This window comes from Notamacropus eugenii, chromosome 2, assembly GCF_028372415.1.
Source record: "Notamacropus eugenii isolate mMacEug1 chromosome 2, mMacEug1.pri_v2, whole genome shotgun sequence".
NCBI lineage: Eukaryota > Metazoa > Chordata > Mammalia > Diprotodontia > Macropodidae > Notamacropus > Notamacropus eugenii.
This window is the reverse complement of record NC_092873.1, coordinates 48,492,212-48,514,719: the sequence shown is the minus strand read 5'-3', so window position 1 is coordinate 48,514,719 and position 22,508 is coordinate 48,492,212. Positions and strand designations below refer to the sequence as shown.

At 46.0% G+C, this 22,508-nt stretch overlaps 1 protein-coding gene across 2 annotated transcripts; it reads left to right on the top strand.

The window, feature by feature from the left end:
* Positions 1 to 5,425: 5,425 nt before the first annotated feature.
* Positions 5,426 to 21,900, top strand: NCF1 (neutrophil cytosolic factor 1). 2 transcript variants are annotated; one of them, XM_072640137.1, is made up of 11 exons: positions 5,426 to 5,597; positions 6,660 to 6,740; positions 8,715 to 8,790; positions 10,567 to 10,732; positions 11,690 to 11,745; positions 13,065 to 13,187; positions 14,604 to 14,711; positions 18,552 to 18,669; positions 19,623 to 19,730; positions 19,850 to 19,995; positions 21,364 to 21,700. In XM_072640137.1, the coding sequence occupies exons 1-11, from the start codon at positions 5,427 to 5,429 to the stop codon at positions 21,477 to 21,479; spliced, it is 1,269 nt and encodes a 422-aa protein (XP_072496238.1). In that variant the 5' UTR covers position 5,426; the 3' UTR covers positions 21,480 to 21,700. The 2 variants fall into 2 exon arrangements, with proteins under 2 accessions (XP_072496238.1, XP_072496237.1); XM_072640136.1 differs by having other exon boundaries at positions 5,429 to 5,597; positions 21,361 to 21,900.
* The last annotated feature ends 608 nt before the right edge of the window (positions 21,901 to 22,508 follow it).

Genomic DNA, 22,508 nt, shown 5'->3' with positions numbered 1-22,508 from the left:
ACTCTGAAGTGGTGGGACTTGAGTTCAAATCTTACCTTTGATGTTTGCTTCCTAAGTGAGCTCAGACAAATCACTTCACTTCCCAGGTAGACAGTTTCCTCAAATGGAAAATGAAAGCATTAGACTAACCAGCCTTGGTGGTCTCTAGCTCTAAACATATAATCCTCAGGGCTCTTAGGCAAATACCTGGGCAACCAACAGAAAATGTGCTTTTCTGTCTTCTTTGCAGAGGTGGGGGACTATGGGTGTGGAATATTGTATATATTGTCAGATTCAACTGATGTGTTAACTTAGCTTTGCTAAGGTTCAATTGGTTCTTGTCCTTTGTTACAAGGGGATGGTTCGGTGGGTTGGGCAGGAATATATTGAGAAATGATAGTGATGTAAGAGTAGAAGATGCCAGTAAAAACAACTGAGTTGGCCAATTGGAGAAGCAACAGGAGGCTGGGGAGTCCTCTTCTGTTGAAGGTTATTGAGGGCCTCCAGATGAATAACCGATAAATGCAGCATTTCTGTTGGAGAAGAGAGACCTGAACGTTTGCCCTGCTAGGGAAGCAAGCACAAGGATTTTATGTAGGGGAAAAGGGGAGCTAGGTTGTGGGGGTAAGTCCTCAGCCTGCACACATACACACACACGCACACACACACACACATTCCCTAGGCTGGCTGCAGAAAGATCACTTACAGAAACAAGATGGCAGCACTTTCCTTAAGGGGGCTTTGAATAGTTGAGGATACATCCAACAGACCCACATCCTCAAATCCTCCTCCACTTCCCAGCCCACCCCAGGAAATGAAGCAGAGAAGCGTTGATGTTGGGGTGGACTCCATGATGACTGGGGACTAGGTCCAGCATTTTGCCATCTGTCTGCTTAGCCCCTTCCCCTGTGGCTAATATATGTCTTCAGGTTAATTCCTCAGTTCTTATCTCCTTCATTCCTGTCATCTAAACCCTAGACCCAAATTCCTTCTTGCCCCCATTTCTCTCTGTCCCCTATCTTCTCCTCCGCCCCTTTCATGTTGTTGTTCAGTTGTTTCAGTCATGTCTGACTCTTCATGACCCCATTTGAGGTTCTCTTGGCAAATATACTAGAAGAGGTATGTGAGTTCCTTCTCCAACTCATTTGACAGATGAGGAAACTGAGGCAAACAGGGTGAAGTGATTTGTCCAGGGTCACACAGTTAGGAAGTGTCTGAGCTCACATTTGAACTCAGGTCTTCCTGACTCCAGGCCCAGTCTTCTATCTACTGCACGCCCAGCTGCCCATGCTATTCATAGGCAGAATGTAAACTCCCTGAGAGTAGGAATTGTTTGATTTTTGTCTTTGATTCTCCCAACACCTATTATGGTGTCTGACATATAGTAGATGCTTAATAAATACTTGTTGATTTGACAGATTGATTCAGCCCAGCTCTCGGCCCCACTGCATCCTCCCTCTCAGCGTACTTGGACCAGTCTTTCCACCTCTTTGCATTTACTGAAGCATCGAGTAAATGAGACAGGCTTTCAAAGGGTGAGGTGGAAGGAGCTGGGTGGGAGGGAGAGGGGCATCAAGGCAAATGGTTCACTCAACGAGGCTTGAAGGAGGGAAGGAATATGGCTTGAGAGAGAGGGGCATGGGCTTGTTCTGTAGAGAGCTCCTCAGGCCGGGACCACAGGACTAGGCTAAGGCCCCCTCTCTCCCAGAGGGTCCAAGGCTGAGTTGGCTGGCCCCTAGGTTCCCAAGGCTCTGAGCTTTCAAAAGTCGGGGCTCTCTCTTCCTGTTCACATGGCTGGTCCCCAAGCTGACCTCAGGCTCTCTCTCTGCTCCCTCACCTCCCCCTCCATCATCTGTCTGACCTGGGGAATTTCCCAGTGGTTTGTCAGTTAAGAGAATTTGAAACTCAATCTCCCACAGGGTCGGCTACATCGATCCCTGAGAGAGACACCAGAGGAAATTCCATGTCCAGTTTTAGAGAGGGCCAGATCTTTCTCAAGAGAGGGGACTGGACTGGGTAATCTCTGAGGTCCCTTCCGGCTCTGGATGTCTGACCCTAAGATTCTAGGACTTCAGATCAAATCCTCCCTCCCCCACTTTCTACATATGTGCCCTTGGGCAAATAGCTTGACCTCTCTGGGCCTCAGTTTCCTCACCTGTAAAATAATGAGTATTGGATGGGCAGTGCATTCCAGTTCTAGAGCTGATCCTCCAAGTTCTGGATGTGTGATCCTATCATCTAGAAGCTGGACAAGGTAGCTACCTACCTGGGGTGAGTCAGGGGACTCTCCTATTCTGAAAATTCTTGTCTCCTGGTGCCCAAAAGGCAGGCACCATTCTCCACTGTTTTGAGTCTCAGGGTCCAAATGCCTAATTTTTGGAGTTCATTTAAGTAACAATCATCGGGTGTTTACCATGTAAAGTAGATGACTGGAGGTTCGGGTGGGGGAGCTCCTCCACTTACCTCTTTACACTTGGTTATCAGGTTATTTAGGAAGGGGGCTGGCCTTTGAGCCAGGAAGATCTGGGTTCAAGTCCTACCTTTGCCACAGGCTGTGGCTGCAAGACTGATGAATTCACTTAAAAGTCTCAGTTTCCCTAAGACTGTAAATTACAGAGAAGGTTCCAATCTGCACTGGCAGAGAGAAGTCCTCATCCCTCTTCCTTCATCCCTCTCTTAGCCAAACCTGTCATCCCAGAAGCTCCCGGAATATTCTAGAATGGCCTGGAGTGTTGGTTTCCAACATGATGGGGGGAAATACAAGGATCCTTTTATCTTTTAAAAATTAACTTGATTGCTGCCATTTTGCCATTCATTTCCCAACCACTTCCAAACCAAATCCTACTTGTGACAACAGAAAGCAATCAAGCAAAAATACTGGATACAGAAACTTCATCGGATAATATATATATATGCTAGTCAGTCCCAGTAGTGCCCCACCTCCCTATAAGCATCATTTTCAAGATGAAAAAATTGTGTAAACCTTTCTTCCCTCTACAACACAATGTACTATGGGCATCCACTGACTGATGACCTAACGATGCTTTTCAATGAATTTGCATTTTGCTAATCTCTGTATCATCAGCAGAGCCACAGAGCCACAGAGTACCATGGAGTGGTAAGGGCCAGATGTATTATTCGTCCAGACTATAGAAGGCTAAAAACCAAAATGGCGGCACTTGGTGTGTGTATGGATTTTAAGACTATTTGAAAGATTGCCACACACCCTCCATGCATCCAGGACACACGTAAACACAGGACAACACACATATGACATGTAACCCCACATGATAGGAGAGGACGTGATTCCCTGAAGCTTGTATGTACACCCCCCACATAAGAAATGAGGCTGATCTTGGGACCAGTCACACAAAATGGTCACGTCAGGGAGCTGCACATTTATTCCATGGATGCTGTAATTCTGCAGAATTCTACTCTAGGGAAAGTCTTCAGAACCTCCTCTGGTGACAGCCTTCAGGGCCTCTTCTCTGGAGATGGTTTCTGAGCCTCCTCAGTGGTTACAGATCTCCATCCTTAGAGGATGGAAGAGATTTTGGAGAAAGCCTCCCATCACTGATAGGCAGCTCTGGGGGCCCAGAGCAGGGCACCTTGGGGTAACAAGAGGAGAGCCCATGAAGTTACTGCTGGTCTCCTTTTCAACTGGTTTCTAGGTTTCTCTCCTAGAGATAGAGCTGAGCAGGGGGGAAGGAGTGGGGAGGGCTTGTATGAGAAGAGAAAATCCCCTGGGGTTGGAACCTGGGGCTGCAGCTGGGCAACCTCACTTTCCCATTGCCGCCAGTGTCTCTATCACAAGCCCAGATGCTTCCCTGGGCGCTGAGGACATCTGGCTTTGGGACCCAGCCCAAGCCAAGGGCCTCTTGGGGGTAAGAAGGTCTCAATAGCTGAACCAGGCACAGAGTCAAGGCTACTGTCACAGCAGCTCAGCCATTGGGTGGCTGGAGCCTGACCAGCAGAGCTGGACATTCAAGAGGGAGGTTTCTGCCTGCTTTCCCAAGGCCCCACCTTCACCCCTCCTGCTTCCATGTCACTGTTTGGATTAGAACTCAGAACCTGCGAGCTCCCCACCCAGGCGGCCAAAATCTCTGGAGGTTGTGGCATGGGGAGGTGCTCTTAGTAAGTTTGGCTTCCCATCCCTTGACATTCCTACCCCTCTGGACTCAAACAAAGCCATTCAAAAGCCCCACCCACAGCACCCTCTGGTTTGTAAAGGACACTTGGTGTAGGGAGAAAAATATTCCTGGGTTCTATGTGACCTTGGGTAAGTCACCACTCCAGGATGCAGTTTTCTCATCTGTAAAATGAGGGAGGTTGGACTAGATGGTCTCTGAAATACCCTCCAGCTCTTGGTCCAGGATCTATGACTTCTAAGTCATTCTCTCAATGGACCTTCCCAACAGCCCTGGGAAGGGGAGTGAGGGGGTGGGAGGGGTGAGAAGCAAGAGCTCTTTGACAAATGAAGAAATAGAGGCGGGTCAAAGCCCGGGCCTTCGGTCTTCTGGTCCAGCCAGGTATCTCCTGCCCTGAGCACATGCATGGAGCCCACAGGTGTCTGTAATAAATAGAAATCCTCTCCCTTCTCTCTCTGTCTCTGTCTCTTCTTTGTCTCTTTCCCTCCCTTCCTCCCCCCTTACTCTATTTCTCCCTCCCTCTCTCTGTTTCCATCTCTTTCTCTCTTTACCTCTCCCTTCCCTTCCCTTCTCTCTTTCTCTCTCTCCCTCCCTCTCTCTTTTGCTCCCTATCCCTCTGTGTCTCTTTCTCCATGTCTCCCTTCTCCTCTCTTTTTCTCTCTCTCTGCCTCACTCTTTTTTCTCTCTCTCCATTTCTCCTTCCCTCCCTCTCTTTCTCTCTATCTTTCTTTCCCCATCTCTCCTTCTCCCTCTTTCTTTCACTCTCTTTATCTCTCCATTTCTCCCTCCCTCTCTTTTTCTCTTTGTATTTTTCTCTTTCCCCATCTTTCCTTCCCCTTCTCTCTTTCTTTTACTTTCTCTGTCTTAACTTTCTCTCTTCATTTCTCCCCCCTCTCTTTCTCTGTTTCTTTTCCTTCCTTCCCTCCTTCCTTCCCTCCTTTCTTCCTTCCCTCCTTCCTCCCTCCTTCCTCCCTCCTTTCTTTCTTTCTTTCTTTCTTTCTTTCTTTCTTTCTTTCTTTCTTTCTTTCTTTCTTTCTTTCTTTCTCCCTCCATCTCTCTTTCCTCTTTCGCTCTCTCTCATGCATGCACACATACATGTGCACACACATGTACACATACAGAATTGTTAGAATGATTATAAATTGAAACAACAGAGAGAAGAAATGATGAGAAACTGAAAGAAAAACCCAAAGTCATCCGGACACCTGCCCCTCCCTGACAGCTGGGGTCCCTTCCTCCTCTGGACACAAACAAATTCTCCTGCCGGTGACTTCCTCTTTTCCCAGCACATAAAAGGCCATGGGGGTGCCCCAAGCCTTTCCAGTCACAGCTCCTCCATCAGCCTTCATCCCTCAGACCTCAGGGAGTCCTGACCCGCTTGAGAAGGGGATTGCAGTGATGGGGGACCCTTTCATCAGGCACATCGTCCTCCTAGGCTTCGAGAAGCGTTTTTCTCCCAGTCAGCACTATGTGAGTACCATCCATGGCTAGCCTTGCCCTATGGGCAGATCAGCCCAGCAAATGCCCCGTGGTCTGATGAAGGGGAGCCTCCAGCCATCTGTCCCATCACAAGGCTGCCATTTCACCTAGGGATCATTGGTGTCTTTTCTGGGGTCATGGGATCTTCTCAAGCTGGAAGGATCCTTAGCACCTCCAGTCCAACCATTTCCCACAATGTTTCAGTGACTTTCCTACCATCCCACAGAGGGGTCATTACCAGAGGTTACATTTTAACCTAGCTCTCCCGACTTCAGAGTCTGTGCTCTCCACTGTCCAACTTTGTCTCCTTAGACTTCCCATTTCCCCCCATTTCCCTCACTTAGCACTTAGTAGATACTTAATAACTATTTCTTCTTGTCTTGAATTTAATTGAATTGGGTGAAATCACTGTTTTGTTTCTCATAGTTTAAATCATTACCAGTCATCCACATTTGTCACCAACTGTGTGACTTAAGACAAGTTGCTGAAGATCTGTGAGCCTCAGTTTCCCTTTCTGTCATGGGTTTAGACTGGATGACCCGTGAGGTTCTTCCAGCCTTGAATGCTATGAATCAGAGACAGCTCACCAGTGCCTGGTAGGGTTATATGTCTGGAAGAGAGAGAAAGGGGCCAGAGGAGCCACTGAGAGGGGAGGCAGGAGACTACAAAACAAGAGACCTGGGTGACCCAATTCTGCCTTGCCGTATACTGCCCCCACTTCTGACTTTGCTTGTCTTTTCCTTCCTGTATGTCTTGTTCCCTCTACTGAGCTCCTAGAGAGCATAAACTGTTCTTTCTCCCCATTTTTATGCCCATTGGAGCACTCAGTAGCCAGAGACCTGATGAAAATGATCTACTTGCCTCCTTTCCCCTTTCCCTAACTCCACTGCATCCCTCTACTTTTGCCCAGATTCTCCTATTTATGGTTGAAGTCACCCTGTAAGAGGAAGCTAGAAAGCTACAGCTACATTCTCCACTCCCATTGCACTTCTTGCAGTAACCTTGCCCTAATTATGGATGTAAAACTTGGTTGTGCCCCTCTCTATTCTCCAGGTCTACATGTTCCTGGTGAAATGGCAGGACCTCTCAGAGAAGGTGGTCTACCGTCGTTTCACAGAGATCTACGAGTTCCATGTGAGTGTGAGCCCAAGGGGGTCCATGGGAAATCAGCATGGAGGGAGGGGAAAGAGGGAGATCCTAAGATCCTAAGGAGCTCTATCCCCATCTGGCCACTGACTGGAAGAAAAGACCTGAGCTTTATCCATTACAGAGCCAATTCTCAGTGAGCCAAGGGAGGTTCCCACCTCTTACTGTGAATGAATGAGTGAAATAATGAATGAAGATATTGTTAAAGATATTGTAAAAGATAATGTTAAAGATTCGTCAAATGTTTAAAATATTCAAAGAACTGTGCTAATTTGATCCAGATAATCCAAACTAACAGATAAGTCTCCAACACAGAATAATAGTCATCTTCAACCAAGCCCCAAATCATCCCTTTGATCCCTTTGAAAAGCTTTTTCTGATTTGAGGTGCAGCAGACTGACCTTCCTCAGTAGTACAATGGACAGAGTGCTGCACCTTGAGTCAGGGAGACCTGAATTCAAATCCAATCCCAGGGTCTTCCTGGCCAAGTCATTTAACCTCTGTTTTCTCATCTCTGAAGAAGAGCTTGTGACTTGTTGTGAGAGTGAAATGAGATCATATTCGTAAAGTGCCTTACCCATCTCAAAGGGCTATGTAAATGTTAGCTATTATTAGTATCTTTGGTTTGAGACCCCAGTAAAGTAAGTTTGTCATGTGTAGACTGAGAGCCAGGGTAAAGCCATTAAGAAGCATTCTGGGGAACAGAAGAAACTTGTTCAGGGTTAAATGGTTGTGACAGATCAGACGCAAAGTGTGTAGTACTGCTCCACCCCTTCGGATAATTGAGGAAGGTCTATATGACTGTCACTATTTAACAGTTTGACCAACTAGGCACAGGTGCCACATGGGTTCCGTTAAATTGATGATTGCTGTCGTCTTTAGGTTCTGTTAACACATCAATCTTTATTTTTATCAAAAAGTTGTGATCAGTGTGTTGTTACCCTTTGCTTTTTGGGTGGACTTACAGTTAAGGTTTTAAAAAAGCAGTAACTTCCCTTTGACGTGCTAATAAGACCTAAAAAGGATTATTCGACATGCATGTTGACTTGTATCCAACTCTCCATGACCCCATTTGGAATTTTCTTTGCTAAGATAGTGGAGTGGTTTGCCTTTTCCTTCCATTTTACAGATGAGGAAGTGAGGCCACCTGGGTGAAGTGACTTGCCCAGGGTCACACAGCTACTAAGTGTCTGAGACTAGATTTGATCTCAGGTCACTGTGCCACCTACCTGCTCCACCTACATATCCATCACTTTCCCACCTGGGCATTTCTTTAGGCTCTTTCTTGTGCCCGGAATGCCCTCCCTTCTCTCTATCTATGAAGTACTATTGATCCAAACACTGATTCTTCTGTGGAGACTCCTCCCCAATAAAAGTGATTTTTTTCCTCCTATATACTTTCAGAGCATCTTTTACATTTGTATCTTCTTTTCTGTTATACTTTGTTATTCAAGCATCTTATCTCTCCTACTACTTTATAGAGATGATATTCTGTACACAGTAAGTGCTTAATAAATGTTTTTCGCATTGAATATGATCAACCAGCAAGCATTCATTAAGCACCTATTGCAGGTACCCTACTGGGCCTGGAGAGAACAATGGAACAATTCCTGCCCTCCAGGAGCTTACATCTAATGAAGCCATCAACAAGCACTAATTAAGTGCCTATCAGTCAAGCAACAAGTTTTTTTTATAAAGGCTTTACTCCACACCAGGCACCATGTCAGCACTTACCAAGACCATGGGAGCTGTGGGAGCAGAGAGAGTGAGAAAGGTTGAAACAGGAGAGAAGTCAAAACTTAGTGAGTGATGGATGTGGGGAGATGAGTGAGTTGAGCATGAGTCTGAGGGGACGAACCCAGGATACTGGAAGGCTGAGAGCGGGTGCAGACTACATTCCCCTCCATCATGTGGGAAACAGCGAAGAAATGACTTGACCTTTCCTATTTTCTCTCCTTCTAGAAACTGTTAAAAGAAATGTTTCCCATTGAATCTGGACAAATCAGCTCAGAGAACAGAATTATCCCCCATCTCCCAGGTAGGCTCCATTGAGGGCAAGAGATAGGAAAGTGAAATCTTTGCGATTCTCTCACTTCTCCCCCTCACCCCCACTGAATTTAGGTACCTCTTGGTTGGAGGGAGGAGTCTCTGCATCCTGAACAGCAGTTCTTTAATTCTCAGTTTCTTCTTCTGTAAAATAGGTGAATACTTCTTGTCCTGCCTATGTGGCAGAGAGTGGCAGTGAGGATGAAATGGGATCCTGTGTGTGGACATACTTGTAAAAATGTGCAGCGTTCTACAGGGGCTGGCCAGCAGGCTGGGCAGGCTGGGCTTGTGGATGGGGCGCTGACTCTAGAGTCAGAAGGACCTAGGATCTCATTCTGCACCTGGCACTCACTTCTTGGGTGACCCTGAAAATCATTTGTGGTCTTTGTGGTTCATGTCCCTCGTTGGCAAAATGGGTGTGAAGGGATTGAACTAGACCTCCAGAGTCCTTCCTGGGTCTAAATCCATGATGCTGTTATTATTAGGGATGTGGGATGCACATAGAATCATCTGAAAAGGAAGAGACAAGTCCAAATGTGTCCATGCCCTGGGACGACAGGGAGGTCAGGAGCTGCTCAGGGCTGGCATTAATCTCTGATCCCCTGCTTTATTGGGAGGGAGGCTTTGTCCCTGGTGGGTTCTTTCCTCGGGGCTTGAACTGAACTTTGGATTTTGACAAGGGTTTCTTGGGGTAAGCTAGCTACCTTGGGCAAACCCCAGATTCAAAGAGAACAGCCTCCAGTTGTCTTTTGCTGTCTAAAGTTTCAATTCCCGCCAGAGCTCAAGCCAACCCCCCACCCCCACCCCCACCCACAAATCAGAGGCACGCAGCGTAATACCGATAAAGAACTATTGGGCTCAGTTCTCAGCAACAATGGTGATTGGAAACAGGAAGGTGCCAGATGGCTTGTAGCCTGGTCCTGTGGGCTGTGCCCAGGTGAGGTCCCCCCACAGGCAGCCCCCACTCCCCTATCCCTTACTGCGTGTGTCTTTCTCTGCCCGGGTCTCATGTGCCGTTTGTGGGGCTCCAGCTCCTCTGCATGACAGATTGGCTGGGTAAAGAACAAAGAGGAAGAGAAAAAAATAGCAAAGCCACTTGAAACCCACAGGGAGGTGGACATTCATGGGACAGGAAGCCAGGCAAGCACTTTCTTAGCCTGTTGGCTTGAGACTGAGGCAGGGAGGACCTTGGCCAACTTCACAGTAAAGTCAAGGCCAGGGTCCAAGACTGCCCATCCCATGTCCTGGTTTGTCTCAGGAACACCAGCATCACAGATTCTTAGCAGTTAGGTTAAACATTGGATCTAAGGAAGACCTGAGTTCAAATCCAGCCTCAGATACTTACTAGCTATGTGACCCTGGGCAAGTCACTTCACCTTGTTTGCCTCAGTTTCCTCAACTGTAGGATGGAGATAATGACAGTACCCACCTCCCAGGATTGTTGTCAGGATCAAGTGAGACAACGTTTGTAAATTGCTTAGCATCATGCCTGGCATACAATAGGTGCTGCATAGATGCTCCTTCCCTTCCCTTTATAGATCCAGGGCGAAAAGGCAGACCCAGAATCCATCTAGTTTAATGCCCTCACTTTCTAAATAAGCAAACAGACATCTAGAGAAGTTACAATTGTCGCCCAAGGCCACACAGGCAGTGATCAGCTGAGGTTGGATATGAACCCAGGCCCTCTGCCTCCAGTCTGTTTTCATACCTTGATCTTCTTCCATGACTCACCTTTCTGCTCGCTGTCCTTGTCCGCTTGACCACCTAGCCCCTCGATGGTTTGATGGGCAGCGGACCACAGAGAACCGCCAAGGCACACTGACTGAATACTGTAACACCTTGATGAACCTGCCCACTAAGATCTCCCGCTGCTCCCATGTTCTGGATTTCTTCAAAGTAAGGCCTGATGACCTGAAGCTCCCCTCGGACAACCAGTGAGTACTAGCCCATCTTTCCTTTCCTACCCCATTCCCTGCTGGGGGAGGGATGGAAGGCCACAGAGTGGACCGCTGGGGCACCAGTAGGTTTTTAAAAAATCAATACTAAGGACAGCTAGGTGACCCATTGCTCCTGGAGTTGGAGGACCTGAATTTGAATCCTGCCTCAGACGGTTACCCTGGGCAAGTGACTTAACCCTATTGATCTCAGTTTCCTCATATGTAAAATGAACTGGAGAAGGAAATGGCAAACCACTCCAGTATCTTTGTCAAGAAAACCCCAAATAGTGTCATGAAGAGTTGGACATGACTAATCAAAAAAAAAAAAAAAAGGAATATGGTGGAAAACACAGGTGATGTAAAACCAAAAGAAACTCATAAAATTTTATTTAAAAAAGATACTTCTGGGGTGGGTAATCCAATCTAGAGTAAGGGTTGTTTTAACTAAATGTCTGTGAATTTGTTTTTTACATGTTTTCATAAATATACTTCAACACAATTAGTTTCTATGTATTTTCCTTTTTTTTTTTTTTTTTTTTTTTGAGGCAGTCAGGTTTAAGTGACTTGCCAGGGTCACATGGTTAGTAAGCGTCTGAGGCTGAATTTGGACTCAGGTCCTCCTGACTCTAGGGCTCTTGGTGCTCTATCCACTGGGCCACCTAGCTGTCCCTGTGTATTTTTTTGGGTGCATTTAAAAGCATGATTCTGCGAAGGGTTCCTTGGGCTTCAGGAGACATTGCCCAACGGTCCGTGAAACAAATGAGTTAAAAAGCCCCAGACCTAGAGGAAAGGCCCATCCGTCTTCCTCCTTGTTCTTGTTCCAATCAGACACATGTTCCTGGTTGTTTGGGAGTTTTTCCTTGGGTATATCTCGAGACTACCTGCCATAGTGAACGTGGAGCCAGGCATGTGGCAGAGGACACGGGCATGAGACAAGACCTCTCTTCCTTACAGGGCGAAGAAGCCAGAGACCTATCTGATGCCCAAAGATTCCAGGAACAATGTTTCTGGTGAGACACGCAGGGGGCTCCTCAGGGGATCAGGGAATGGCAAAGAAAGGAAGGACCATCCCAGAGGAAGTCATCAGAACTCAAAGTGGGGGAGAGTCTCCCATCAGGAATGGGCATTTAGCCTTGTGTCCATTGCCAGCACTCCAAAAGCCTTCACTGAAAGAATGAATTCCAGAGCACCCTAGGATCATCCATTTGGAGCAAGAAGGCATCTTAGTGTCTACCTTTGGTCCATCCCTCATTTTACAGAAAAGGAAACTCAGGCTTAAGGAGGATTATAAAATCTTCAATATGTCAAATGGGAAGGGGCCTCAGAAAGTCTTTAACCCAACACCCACTCACCCCACCTATCTGTTTCAATATTTTATGGAGGACTAACTGTAAAGGAAGCGAGGGGCCAAAGGTCATACAATCAGTAAGTGTCTGATGAGCTCAGAATATGAACCCAAGTCCTTGGACTCCAGAGCCAATGGTCTTTGCACTGAGCTATGGTTACATGCCTCGAATTGAGCTTGATTTTCTGGAAGGCTTTGGAGGGTAGTGAAATGATCTCTGGAGTCAGAGGCCCTTTCTATTTGCTTATCTGTGTGACCTTGACTTCTGTTTCCTATTCAGTAAAATTAAGAGGTTGGATTAGGATTCAGGAGTTCTTCACCTTTTTGCCATGGACCCCTTTGGCAGTCCGGTGAAGCCTGTAGACCCCTGTCTCAGAATAATGTCTTTTGTTGCCTAGGATTCCAAAGGAATATTGAAATATTGAATTGAATATTGCAATTGAAATATTGAATTGTATTTATTGTAAATATTGAATTGTATTATAGTATATTGATTGAAAAATTGAATATTGAAATAGTTATGAAGATACTAAAAACAAAAAACCAACAAGTTCATAGAGTTCAGGTTAAGAAAGCCTGGTAGATGAGCTGTCAGGTCATTGACCAGTGTGACCTTGTACAAATCACGTAATCTTTCCATGCCTCAGCTTCCTCTTCAGCACAATGAAAAGACTGTGCTAGATGACCTCAGGACCTTTCCAACTCTTGCTTATTTGGCTTCATCTGAGAACAAACAGATCCTCTTTCTGTCCCCTAATAGAAAGAAGAGGAGGGGAAGGGTGGCAGAAATAATAGAATGTGTTGGGGGGAGGAGGTGGAACATGAAGGCTGGTCCCCTTTCCTCCATCTTTTTTGATACCTGGTGTGAGTGGAGGTAGAGGTGTGAGGTGGCAGAGACCCAACAGAGAATCTGCTTCCCTCGCTCCCCACTTTGCCCCACACCTGGATGCTTTCCTTCTCAACTGTCTTCTCTACTGTCTGCAGACATCACCGGCCCCATCATCTTGCAGACCTACCGGGCAATTGCAGACTATGAGAAAAGCTCCAATACGGAGATGACCCTGAAGTTGGGTGACTTGGTGGATGTGGTGGAGAAAGGACAAAGTGGTCAGTCCCCCCTCCCCCCTCCTTCTGCTTTCTTCTTCCTTCCTCTTTTCCTCCCCCTCTCCCCTCCCCAACCCCCAACCTGGAAGAGTTCTGTCCTGGGACAGGCAGGCTGGGTCCCCCTTTTTTTCTGGCTTCTCTGAGATTCTTTGGTGCCTTATCAATCATTGAATGCTTTTATTTTTACTTATGAAGTTGGTGGGTCCAAAGGGGAGTGGGGAGGATGCCAAGGTATAGGAAGGAGTCCTTTTTTGTTTCCCCGAGAATCAAGGCAATATGGTGGTCTTGTCTTAGAGGCTTTGGGGGTTGAGGGTGGGAGAGGGGAAGGATGATCTCTCTGTGAGTGTGTGGGTATGTCTGTATGTGAGACACGGCTATGATACCTGTGCATGTATGTCTAGCTATATGCATATGGACATGTGTCTCTGTGGGGGAAGGGAGAAGGGAACAAGCATTTCTTAAGCACCTAATAGGTTCCAGGCACTGTGGCAAGTGCTTTACAAATATTATCTTACTTGATCCTCACAAGAACCCTTCGAGGCAGGTTGCTGTTACAACATCCATTTCACAGGATCACAAAGATACGTTGGGTGGGAAACCCAACAGAACTCTGGACTTTGAATCAAGGGACCTGAGTTCAAATCACGATAACACTTATTAGCTGTGTGATTAAGACATTTGATTTCGCTTCAGTGTCCCTATCTGTGAAATGGGTGTATGGGAAACTGTGTTACTTTTTCACAGAGTTGTTCAGAAGCTCTATGGAAATGTGAGCTGTTTGATAGTGAAGATGATATGTTTGGCAGTTAGGTGATGCAGGAGTTAGAGTGCTGGACTTGGACTTGGGTGCAAGTTACCCTCCCTGTACCTGAGTTTCCTCATCTGACAAATGGGAATAATAATAGCACCTGCCTCCCAGGGCTGTGGTGAGGATAAAATGTATTTATTTCTTTTCCAACCATCTATTTATTATTATCACATATAGCCAAGGACACCTTTATGTGTTTATTTTCTGTTCATATAGCGAGGGGTCAATCCCACAATAACCTCTCATTATATGTGTGTGTGTGTGTGTGTGTATGTATGTGGGGGAGGGTGTGGGTTTGCAGGTGTGTAAGGATTATGCTTTCGAGCAAAAGGGCTTGGAAGTGAGTCTATATCCGGGTGTCTGTATGTACCTCTTTGCTCATGTGCTTTTGCACATGCTTATGAAAGAGCGGTGGGCTTGTGGGCTGAATATCTAGCATAGGACATTGTAACCTGCTTTCAATAAATGTGTGCTGAATAACTGAATGCCTGTCTCCATGGGCATGCCTATATGTTTGGGTGTCTCAGTGGTTGCCTCCAACAGCCCACAGAGGTCTGGAAAGCCATAAGGAGGCACATGGCCCTCACACTGCCTTGTGGCTTTGAACACAGGTTGGTGGTTTTGCCAAACAAAGGAGAAACGTGGCTGGGTACCAGCTTCTTACCTGGAGCCCATAGACAGTCCAGATGAGTCTGAAGAACAGGAGCCCAATTATGAAGGTACCTCTCCTTCCCCTTCCCAAAGACACCCTTCCCCTCCTCTGCCTTGTATGGGGGACATTATACACCAAGGTGCACCTCTCCATTCAAACCAGACAAGATGCAGAAGGTTGAAGAGAGGGGAAGAGTTTTTTCTATCCAGTGATTTCTCCCCAGAGGGACTCATTCATTCATTTTTCCATCCATCCATCCATCCATCCATCCATCCATCCATCCATCCATCCATCCATTTATCTATTCATTAATTTAATCAATCAGACAATGATATCATTAAGCACCTAACCTGAGCTCTGTACTAAGTGAAAGTGAGACAATGTGCTGCAGTGACAAGAACACCAGATCTGGAGTTGGAGGAACCAGGTTCTAGTCTGATCTTGGGTGACTTCTCTTCTCTGGGCCTCACTTGCCTCATCTATAGATTGAACAGGATAATTGCTTAGGTTCCTTCCAGCTCTAGAGCCTGTGATCTATGGTGCAAGAGATAAAGAAGATCCCCACCCTCAAGTTGCTTAAGTAAAAGGAGATAAGAATTTGAATCTAGGTTTTTTAAAAAAAAATTAATTCTGAATTCAACAAACATAAAAAAAGATAATTTCCATATATAGAACAGATCAGAAAAAGAAAATTGTCCATGAAAACAAAGATTTTCATCACATCCAGCTAATTTTTCTCTCCAAGAATATAACATGTGACTTTCAAAGCTATCCTATTTGTCTGTTACCTTTTTTAAAAATTCTGTGAATTAAAAAAATCCAGAGTATTTCCCTACAGGCAGCAAAACAAAATTTGATATGAAACCATGAATCTCCATTTCATATTTCCTGCTTTTAAAAAAGTGTTTGATACATTCTGCATCTTACTTTCAAAACTGTCCTGCTTGTCTATGTTTGCTTCTGAATTTCCTTTTGTTCTCACCTCTGCATTTTAAAAAATTGTTACAAAGTTTGGGCATCATAGCTACTAACTTGTCTTTCCCTTAATCCTATCCTCTCCAATTAACAACCAAGAGAAAGAAAAACAAACTCTTGTAACAAGTAAGCATAGTCAAACAGAACAGATCCACGCAATAAAGTCCAGACATGTCTTTTTATGTACCTTATGTCCATCACTTTGTCAGGAGGTGGGGTAATGTGCTGCATCTCTGGCCTTTTGGAGATATGGGAAGTCATTGAATTGATAAGAATTCTTAAGTCTTTCAAAGTTATATATATATTTTTACAATGTTTCTATTTTTGAATAAACTGTTCTCCAGGTTCTGCTTGTTTCACTCTGCATCACTTCAAACTAACTCTGATTTTCTGAAATCATTTCCTTTATCATTTCTTATGGTGTGATAATATTCCATTACATTAATTTACTACAATTTGTTCAGTGAGCTCCAATTGTGTAAGGCACTCCCATAGATTTTAGATCTTTTCTCTTCCTTCTCTCCCCTCTCCCACTTCAATCTCTTTTTCAAATCAGCACATTCATTTTATATGTCAGTATTCCTCCCCAGTATTATTTTCCCTCCTTACCATCTCCTCCCTCCCTATTTCCACAGGTTCCCCAGTGGAGTTTGGTGTATATCTATACCAAACTGTTGCGTGCATTCAAATTACCTTTGTCTCTTCTGAATAAGTGTGAGGTTCATCTGATATCGTCTCTTCCAACTTCTCCCTCCATGTTTGTATACTTTTCCTCTCTTGTGCCCTAATTATGAGAAATAACCAAGTTTCTCCCCCTTTTTTCCTTTCTACATCAGTATATTCCTCCTTTTACCCTCCTTTCTCTTTTCCCTTTTTTAAAACCTTGGAACAAAACTAATCCACCCCCAGGTCTCTTGCTTTTTCTTAGTTAACTCCCTTAATACTCTTTGAAGATAAGAAAGTTCTGAAGGGACATTTTCTTTTCCTCCTTTAGACTGTTAGCACTAGATCAACATACATCTTCCAGTTCCTCAAATCAACCTCACACTTTCTAGGTGTCACTGGACTCGTGTTTGTATTTCAAAGTTTCTACTCAATTCTAGTCTTTTCATCAGAAATGCTTCAAAGTCCTCTATTCAGTTAAAATCCATTTTTTTCCCTCTGTAGGATGACACTTAACAGAGTAAATTATTCTTGATTGCAAGTCTGTATTTTTCATCTTTTAAAATCTTGTATTACAAGATCTCATGTCATTTGTAGAAGAAACTGCAAGGTCTTGTGTGATCCTGACTTTGGTTCCATGGTACATAAGCTGATTTTTTCTGGTTTCTTGCAGTATGTTGAGGTTTTTGGTTTGTTTACATGGGAGCTCTGGATTTTGGTTATGATATTCCTGGGACTTTTCTTTTTTTTTTTGTCTTCTTTTTAGGAAATGAAAGGGAGATTCCTTCTTTATTTTGCCTTATGATTCTAATAAGATAGAGTTTTAATTTATAATTGATTGGAATATAGAGTTTGGACTTTTAAAAAAAAGTCATAATTTTCAGAAATTCTAATGATTCTTAAATTCTTCCTTTCTGACCTATTTTCCAGTAAATTTTGATATCAGATATCTTTAATTTCATTTTTTTAGATTTTATGATTTTGTTCTAATATTTCTCGCTATCTCATGGAATCACTGATTTCTGTTTCATCTCTTCTAGTTTTTAGAAATTACATTTCTTGAACAAAGTTTACCACTTTCCCTTCTAACCTATTTATTTACTTTCAAATTCTTTCTTCAAGAGTTTTCATTTCATTAAAAAAAAGATATCCCATTTCTTCTAGGTATTCATGTGGTCCTTGTAGGAAATCTGTTTTTGAATCTCTAAGCTAATCTAATCTCTAAATCTCTAATTTGAATCTCTTCTCACAGTTTTTATAGGATTACTCCCTCAAACTTCAGGGAAAGCCTATACTTTTGCAACATTTCTTATATAGGTTGGTGTTTTCTTTGATCTACTCATCTCTTCAACTTTAGAAACTGAATTGGGAAACTGTGCCACTCTTTCCCTTGGGTTCCTGCACTTTCTTCCATCTCTTGGTGTTAGACAGACCCTCTTGGATTTTAGAGGTTCTGAGCACTGGATCTTGAGGGCTCTCTCTAGCAACTTAGAAACCTTAGGGACCTTGAAGACCTTGCCCCTTGGCTATCCTGGTCTGAGCTTAGCATTATAGAGCTACCCAAGGTCCCCATGCTGGTGCTTTGTCAAGGGTTCCTCAGCTCTTGCTGCCATTAGACCTCTTGGGCTATCTCTGGTCTCACTGGGAATCTACCCTGTGTGGTCACGGGCTTTACTGGCTACCCTCATTCTTATTGCTTCTGGCTAATCTTTTGGGCAGTTCTGGTGGTAGTTACTTACTATAACTTCTCTTTGGATTTATTGATCATTTTGAACTTTAGAGTTTGAACTGGTTTGAACTTTAGAACTTTGCTAGACTAGACATATGGAGCCAGCTTGGATCAAAAATTGAGCTGCCATCTTGGTCAGAACTTGAGTAGCCATTTTGACCATCAATTGGAACCTCTTTTCCCAACCCCAAGTTGACTGTCCTATCCACTGAGCCACAATGTCTCTCTTGTAAAGCCATGGGTTTGAATAAATTCACCAAGAGAGGGAGGATAGAGAGAAAAGAGGGCCTAAAATAAAACCTTGGGGAACACTCAGAAGGGAAGAGGGATAGGCAAAGAAGAAAGAGGAATGGTGGGAGATGTAGGAGGAGACAAGGAGTAGGTCATGTCACAAACACCCAGTGAGAACCACCAAGGAGGGTGAAAACCACCTAGGTCTAGGTCAGCCTGGGGTCAAGGGAGGGGAGGGGGAAGGATGGTGGTGGTGGAACAGAAGGGAGGGATAGGGCTCTGAACTCAGAACCCATATGACTATCCTAGGTGAACCTTACATCACCATCAAAGCTTACACTGCTGTGGAGGAGGATGAGATGACATTGAACGAAGGGGAAACCATTGAGGTTATTCACAAACTGCTGGATGGCTGGTGGGTTGTCAGGTAAGAGAAGAGGTTCAGTTTGAGGAGCAAGGGTAAGGGATGCAGGGGACAAGCCTAGTCAAATCCTAGGTAAGGCTTGTTAGGGACTCAGACCATTATTATTTTCCTGGGAAAGACTCTCAAGATGGAGTCACCAATTGGGAAAGCAACATGACATAGACTTAATCAACCAGTTAATCAGTCAGCTAGTTAGGAAGTTGGTAGAGTACTGGCTTGGAGACTGGACTACCCAAGGTCAAATCCTGTTTCATATACTTAGCAGTTGTATAACCCTGGGTAAGTCATTTTACTTGTCTGTGCTTCTGTTTCCTCTTTATAAAATGAGGGAGTTGGACTCAGTAGTCCCTTCTAGTTGCAAATCTATAATCCTTTGATCCAATCAATCAACCAGAATTTATTAAGTGCCTCCTATGTGCCAGGTACTGTATGAGTCACTGGGGATTTAGAGACCTAGACCCAATTTGGCATCAGGAGACCCGGGTTCTAATTTCTGCCTCTGCTACTAATTCACTGTGGGACCTTAGGCAAATCACATCTTTTCTGTTGGACTAAATAATTTGTGTGGAGCAGTTTAATAGTTATTCTGGATTCAGATGACCTGAATTCAAATCTCTCCTCCACATGTCCCTGGGAGAGTCTCTCAGTTGCCTCATGTATAAAATGAGGGGGTTGACCCAAGTGTCCTCTAAAGCCCCCTCAAATTCTAGATGTAGGATCCTCTCCAGCTCCACCATTTTATGACTATGTTCCTAACTTGTTGGGTAACTTTGGGCAAATTCTCAACCTCTCTGGGCCTCTGTTTTCTCATCTGTCAAAGAGGCATAATTAAACCCTGCCTACATTTAAAGGAAGAGATCCCTCTGCTAAGGACCTCCTATTCATCCTCTTGGAGATGCTGCCCATCCCAGGGGGTCCTGGCTGGGGAGTATCTCATGGGGGCTGTATGATTATAGGAAAGATGACATCACTGGCTACTACCCATCCATGTACCTACAGAAATCTGGGCAGGACAACACCCAAGCCAAGAACCTCATCAAGAGGAGGGGGGCTCCTCCCCGCAGGTGAGACTCTTCCGGGGGACCCTTTGTTTGGGGGGATGGGATAGGAGCTTTTGGGAAATTATCTGAGAAGACCTCCTGGGGGAGGAAGGCTTGATACCAACACGCTCCCCACCCCCAAGGTCCTCCATCCGCAATGCCCAGAGCATGCACAAGCTAGCCCGGAAGCGCATCAGCCAAGATTCCTACCGGAGAAACAGTGTCAAATTCATCCAGCAGCAGAGAAAGACAAGACAGCTCAGTGCCCAGAAAGAGGAGAGCCAGCCTCGTGAGTCTCCACCCTGCCTGCCTGGGGACCTGGCTTCCCTGCCCTGCTGCTGGGGGTGGGGGTGGGGCCTCTGGTGCTAGGAAAGAGGCTTGGGGATCAAGGTGGCCCACTGGAATGGGGGCAGAGGCAATGTGTCAGTGGGAGAAGCCCGAGATCAGGATCCAAGAACCCAGGTTCAAATCCTCTTCTAGGTCTAGGAGCACCTAAGAGACCCAGAGAATGAACACTGGGCAAGGCAGTCTTCCCTATGATCTGGCCCCTTAGTGTCCTCCCTCCCCTCTCCCTTTCAAGCCCCTTTCCTCTTCACCCCCATCCTTAGCCCTTCCCAATTCTTATTGCTTACTCCTTCCTTTCCCTTTTGTGAACCCCACTTCCCGTCTGCCCTCATCCCTCTGCCTGTTTCTCATTCCTCGGGATGCAGGGATCATTGGCAGCCAGGCCTAGCCTCATCTACAGGTAGAGCAGGTGGCTGCCCAGCTGGTGATATTTGCCTGAATGGGAAAGTTCCTTAAAGTCCTTCCCAACGATGTAGACAATTCTACCATCATAGTGTCGCTTCTGGGACTCCCAGTTTAAGCAGCTCCACATTCAGTCCCTAACAGTGGGACTGCGCTGATCAGTCAGTCAATGAACACGTATTTATTAAGCACCTACTGTGTGCCAGGTACACGGTGGGGATGCAAGTACAAACAATTCCTATTGGCAAGAACTGTCCATTCTCCAGCACAGGAAAGAACCAGGAAGAAAGAGGGTCTGGGTCTGAATTAGTGGGGCTGGGGATGGGCAGGGTGAAGGACACAAATCCCACTTTCAGTTTGCTGAGGGACAGCCCTGGGGCAGCAAGCTTGAGGTTGCTCTACCCCCTGGCAAAGGATCATGGGTATGAGAGAAGGAAGGAAAAAGAAAGGAAGAAGAGATGCTATTTCTTTGTTACCCACTGCCTGGTTTGCATTGGGTTTGCTGTGTGTATAGTAGTGACCTGGCCTCCTGAGGACAAGGGTGGTCCCCAGAAAAGATTGCTCAAGGCCTCACAGAGGTGAACAGGGCATTTGACTCTCTCCCTCTCTCTCTCTCCCTCCCTCTCTCTCCCTCCCTCTGTTTTTCCCTCTCTCTTTCCCTCTCTCTCCCTCCCTCTCTCTCTCTCTCTCTCTCCCCCTCTCTCCTCCTCCTCCTCCATTCCCCCTCCCTCTCCACTTCTCTCCTCTTTCTCTATCTCTCTCTCTGTCCCTGTTTCTATCTCTCTCTGTCTTTTTCTCCATCTCTCTATTTCTCTTTCTATCTCTCTACTTTCTCTCCTTCTCTCTTTCTTTCTCTCTTTTTTCTCTCCATCTCTCTGTCTCTGTCTCTCTCAATCTTCCCCACCAGAAGAGTCCTCGAAGCCACCCATGAAGCCCCAGCCAGCTGTGCCTCCTCGGCCCAGCCAGGACCTCATTCTTGACCGCTGCAGTGAGAGCACCAGAAGAAAGCTGGTGACATCAGTCTGATGCCAAGCCGCCCCACCAAGTCCGGCTGGCATGGTATGGGGGGGACTCTGGATAGCAGCACCAAGTCCCAGGGCCTGCAGGGACCCGACACAGCCCTGTTCCTGCTGTCCCCTCACCTCCATCTGCCCCTCCAGTGTTGACCAGCCCACTTTGGGAGCTCCTCTATTCCTCGTTCTGCCTTGGCCTTCCTCCTCCTCCAGGAAGTCATCCCTGATCCCAGCTGGTCCCTCCTCCCCTCCTCTGTGCTGCTCTGTACATATGTGTATAATCCTTGGGAACTGCTTGCTTTTATTTTCTCCTTGCCAGGCTGTGAGCTCTGAAGGTGGTTGCTCCCTGCCCCTTGGAGTTCTCTCTGTACAGTCTAGTCTCTTGGCAGCTGGCCCTCAATAAACGTTGGTTGAGGAGGACAAAGGAGACCACATCAGCAGCCCTCCCTGGGTTCCTGGCACCCCTGGCACCCCCTCTGCTCCCCAGTCTGGGGATCTGTCAGAGGGGGAAGTTGCAGGCATTGGGGACTGGAGAGGGGCCCATTGCACACAGTCTTGGCCAAGAACAGGCTTGTGAAAGGCTGTACTGCAAAAAGGCACTTCCTCCTTGAGCTGGTCTGCCCAGGACATGTTCATGGCTGGGCAGCCTCCCTCCTTCCCCCTTACTTCAGTTCACCTCCCCCATCAAGCCTCCCTCTGAGGTCCTGGGATGAAGGCACAGAGGCTGGGCACCACAAGGCTTGGAGCTCCTGATGGTAGGCAAAGAGCCCTGACCTCAGAGAGCCATCCTTGGAATCTCCAGCCACCTGTGCTTCCTGATTTGTAAACAATGGGGCTGGACTAAAGGGTGTCCAAGGTCCCTTCTAGATCTGTGGGATGCTCTTGGTCCAGCTCTGATTCTCCTGGTGATAACCCCAGAGTGCCCACAGCTAGTCATGTGAGATCTTGTGTGGTGTGAGATCTGGTGTGAATGTGAGAGTGTCTGATAAGCAATGGCTCTGAGCATGGGAAGGGGGGCATGTCTGTGTACCCGTGGGTGGCA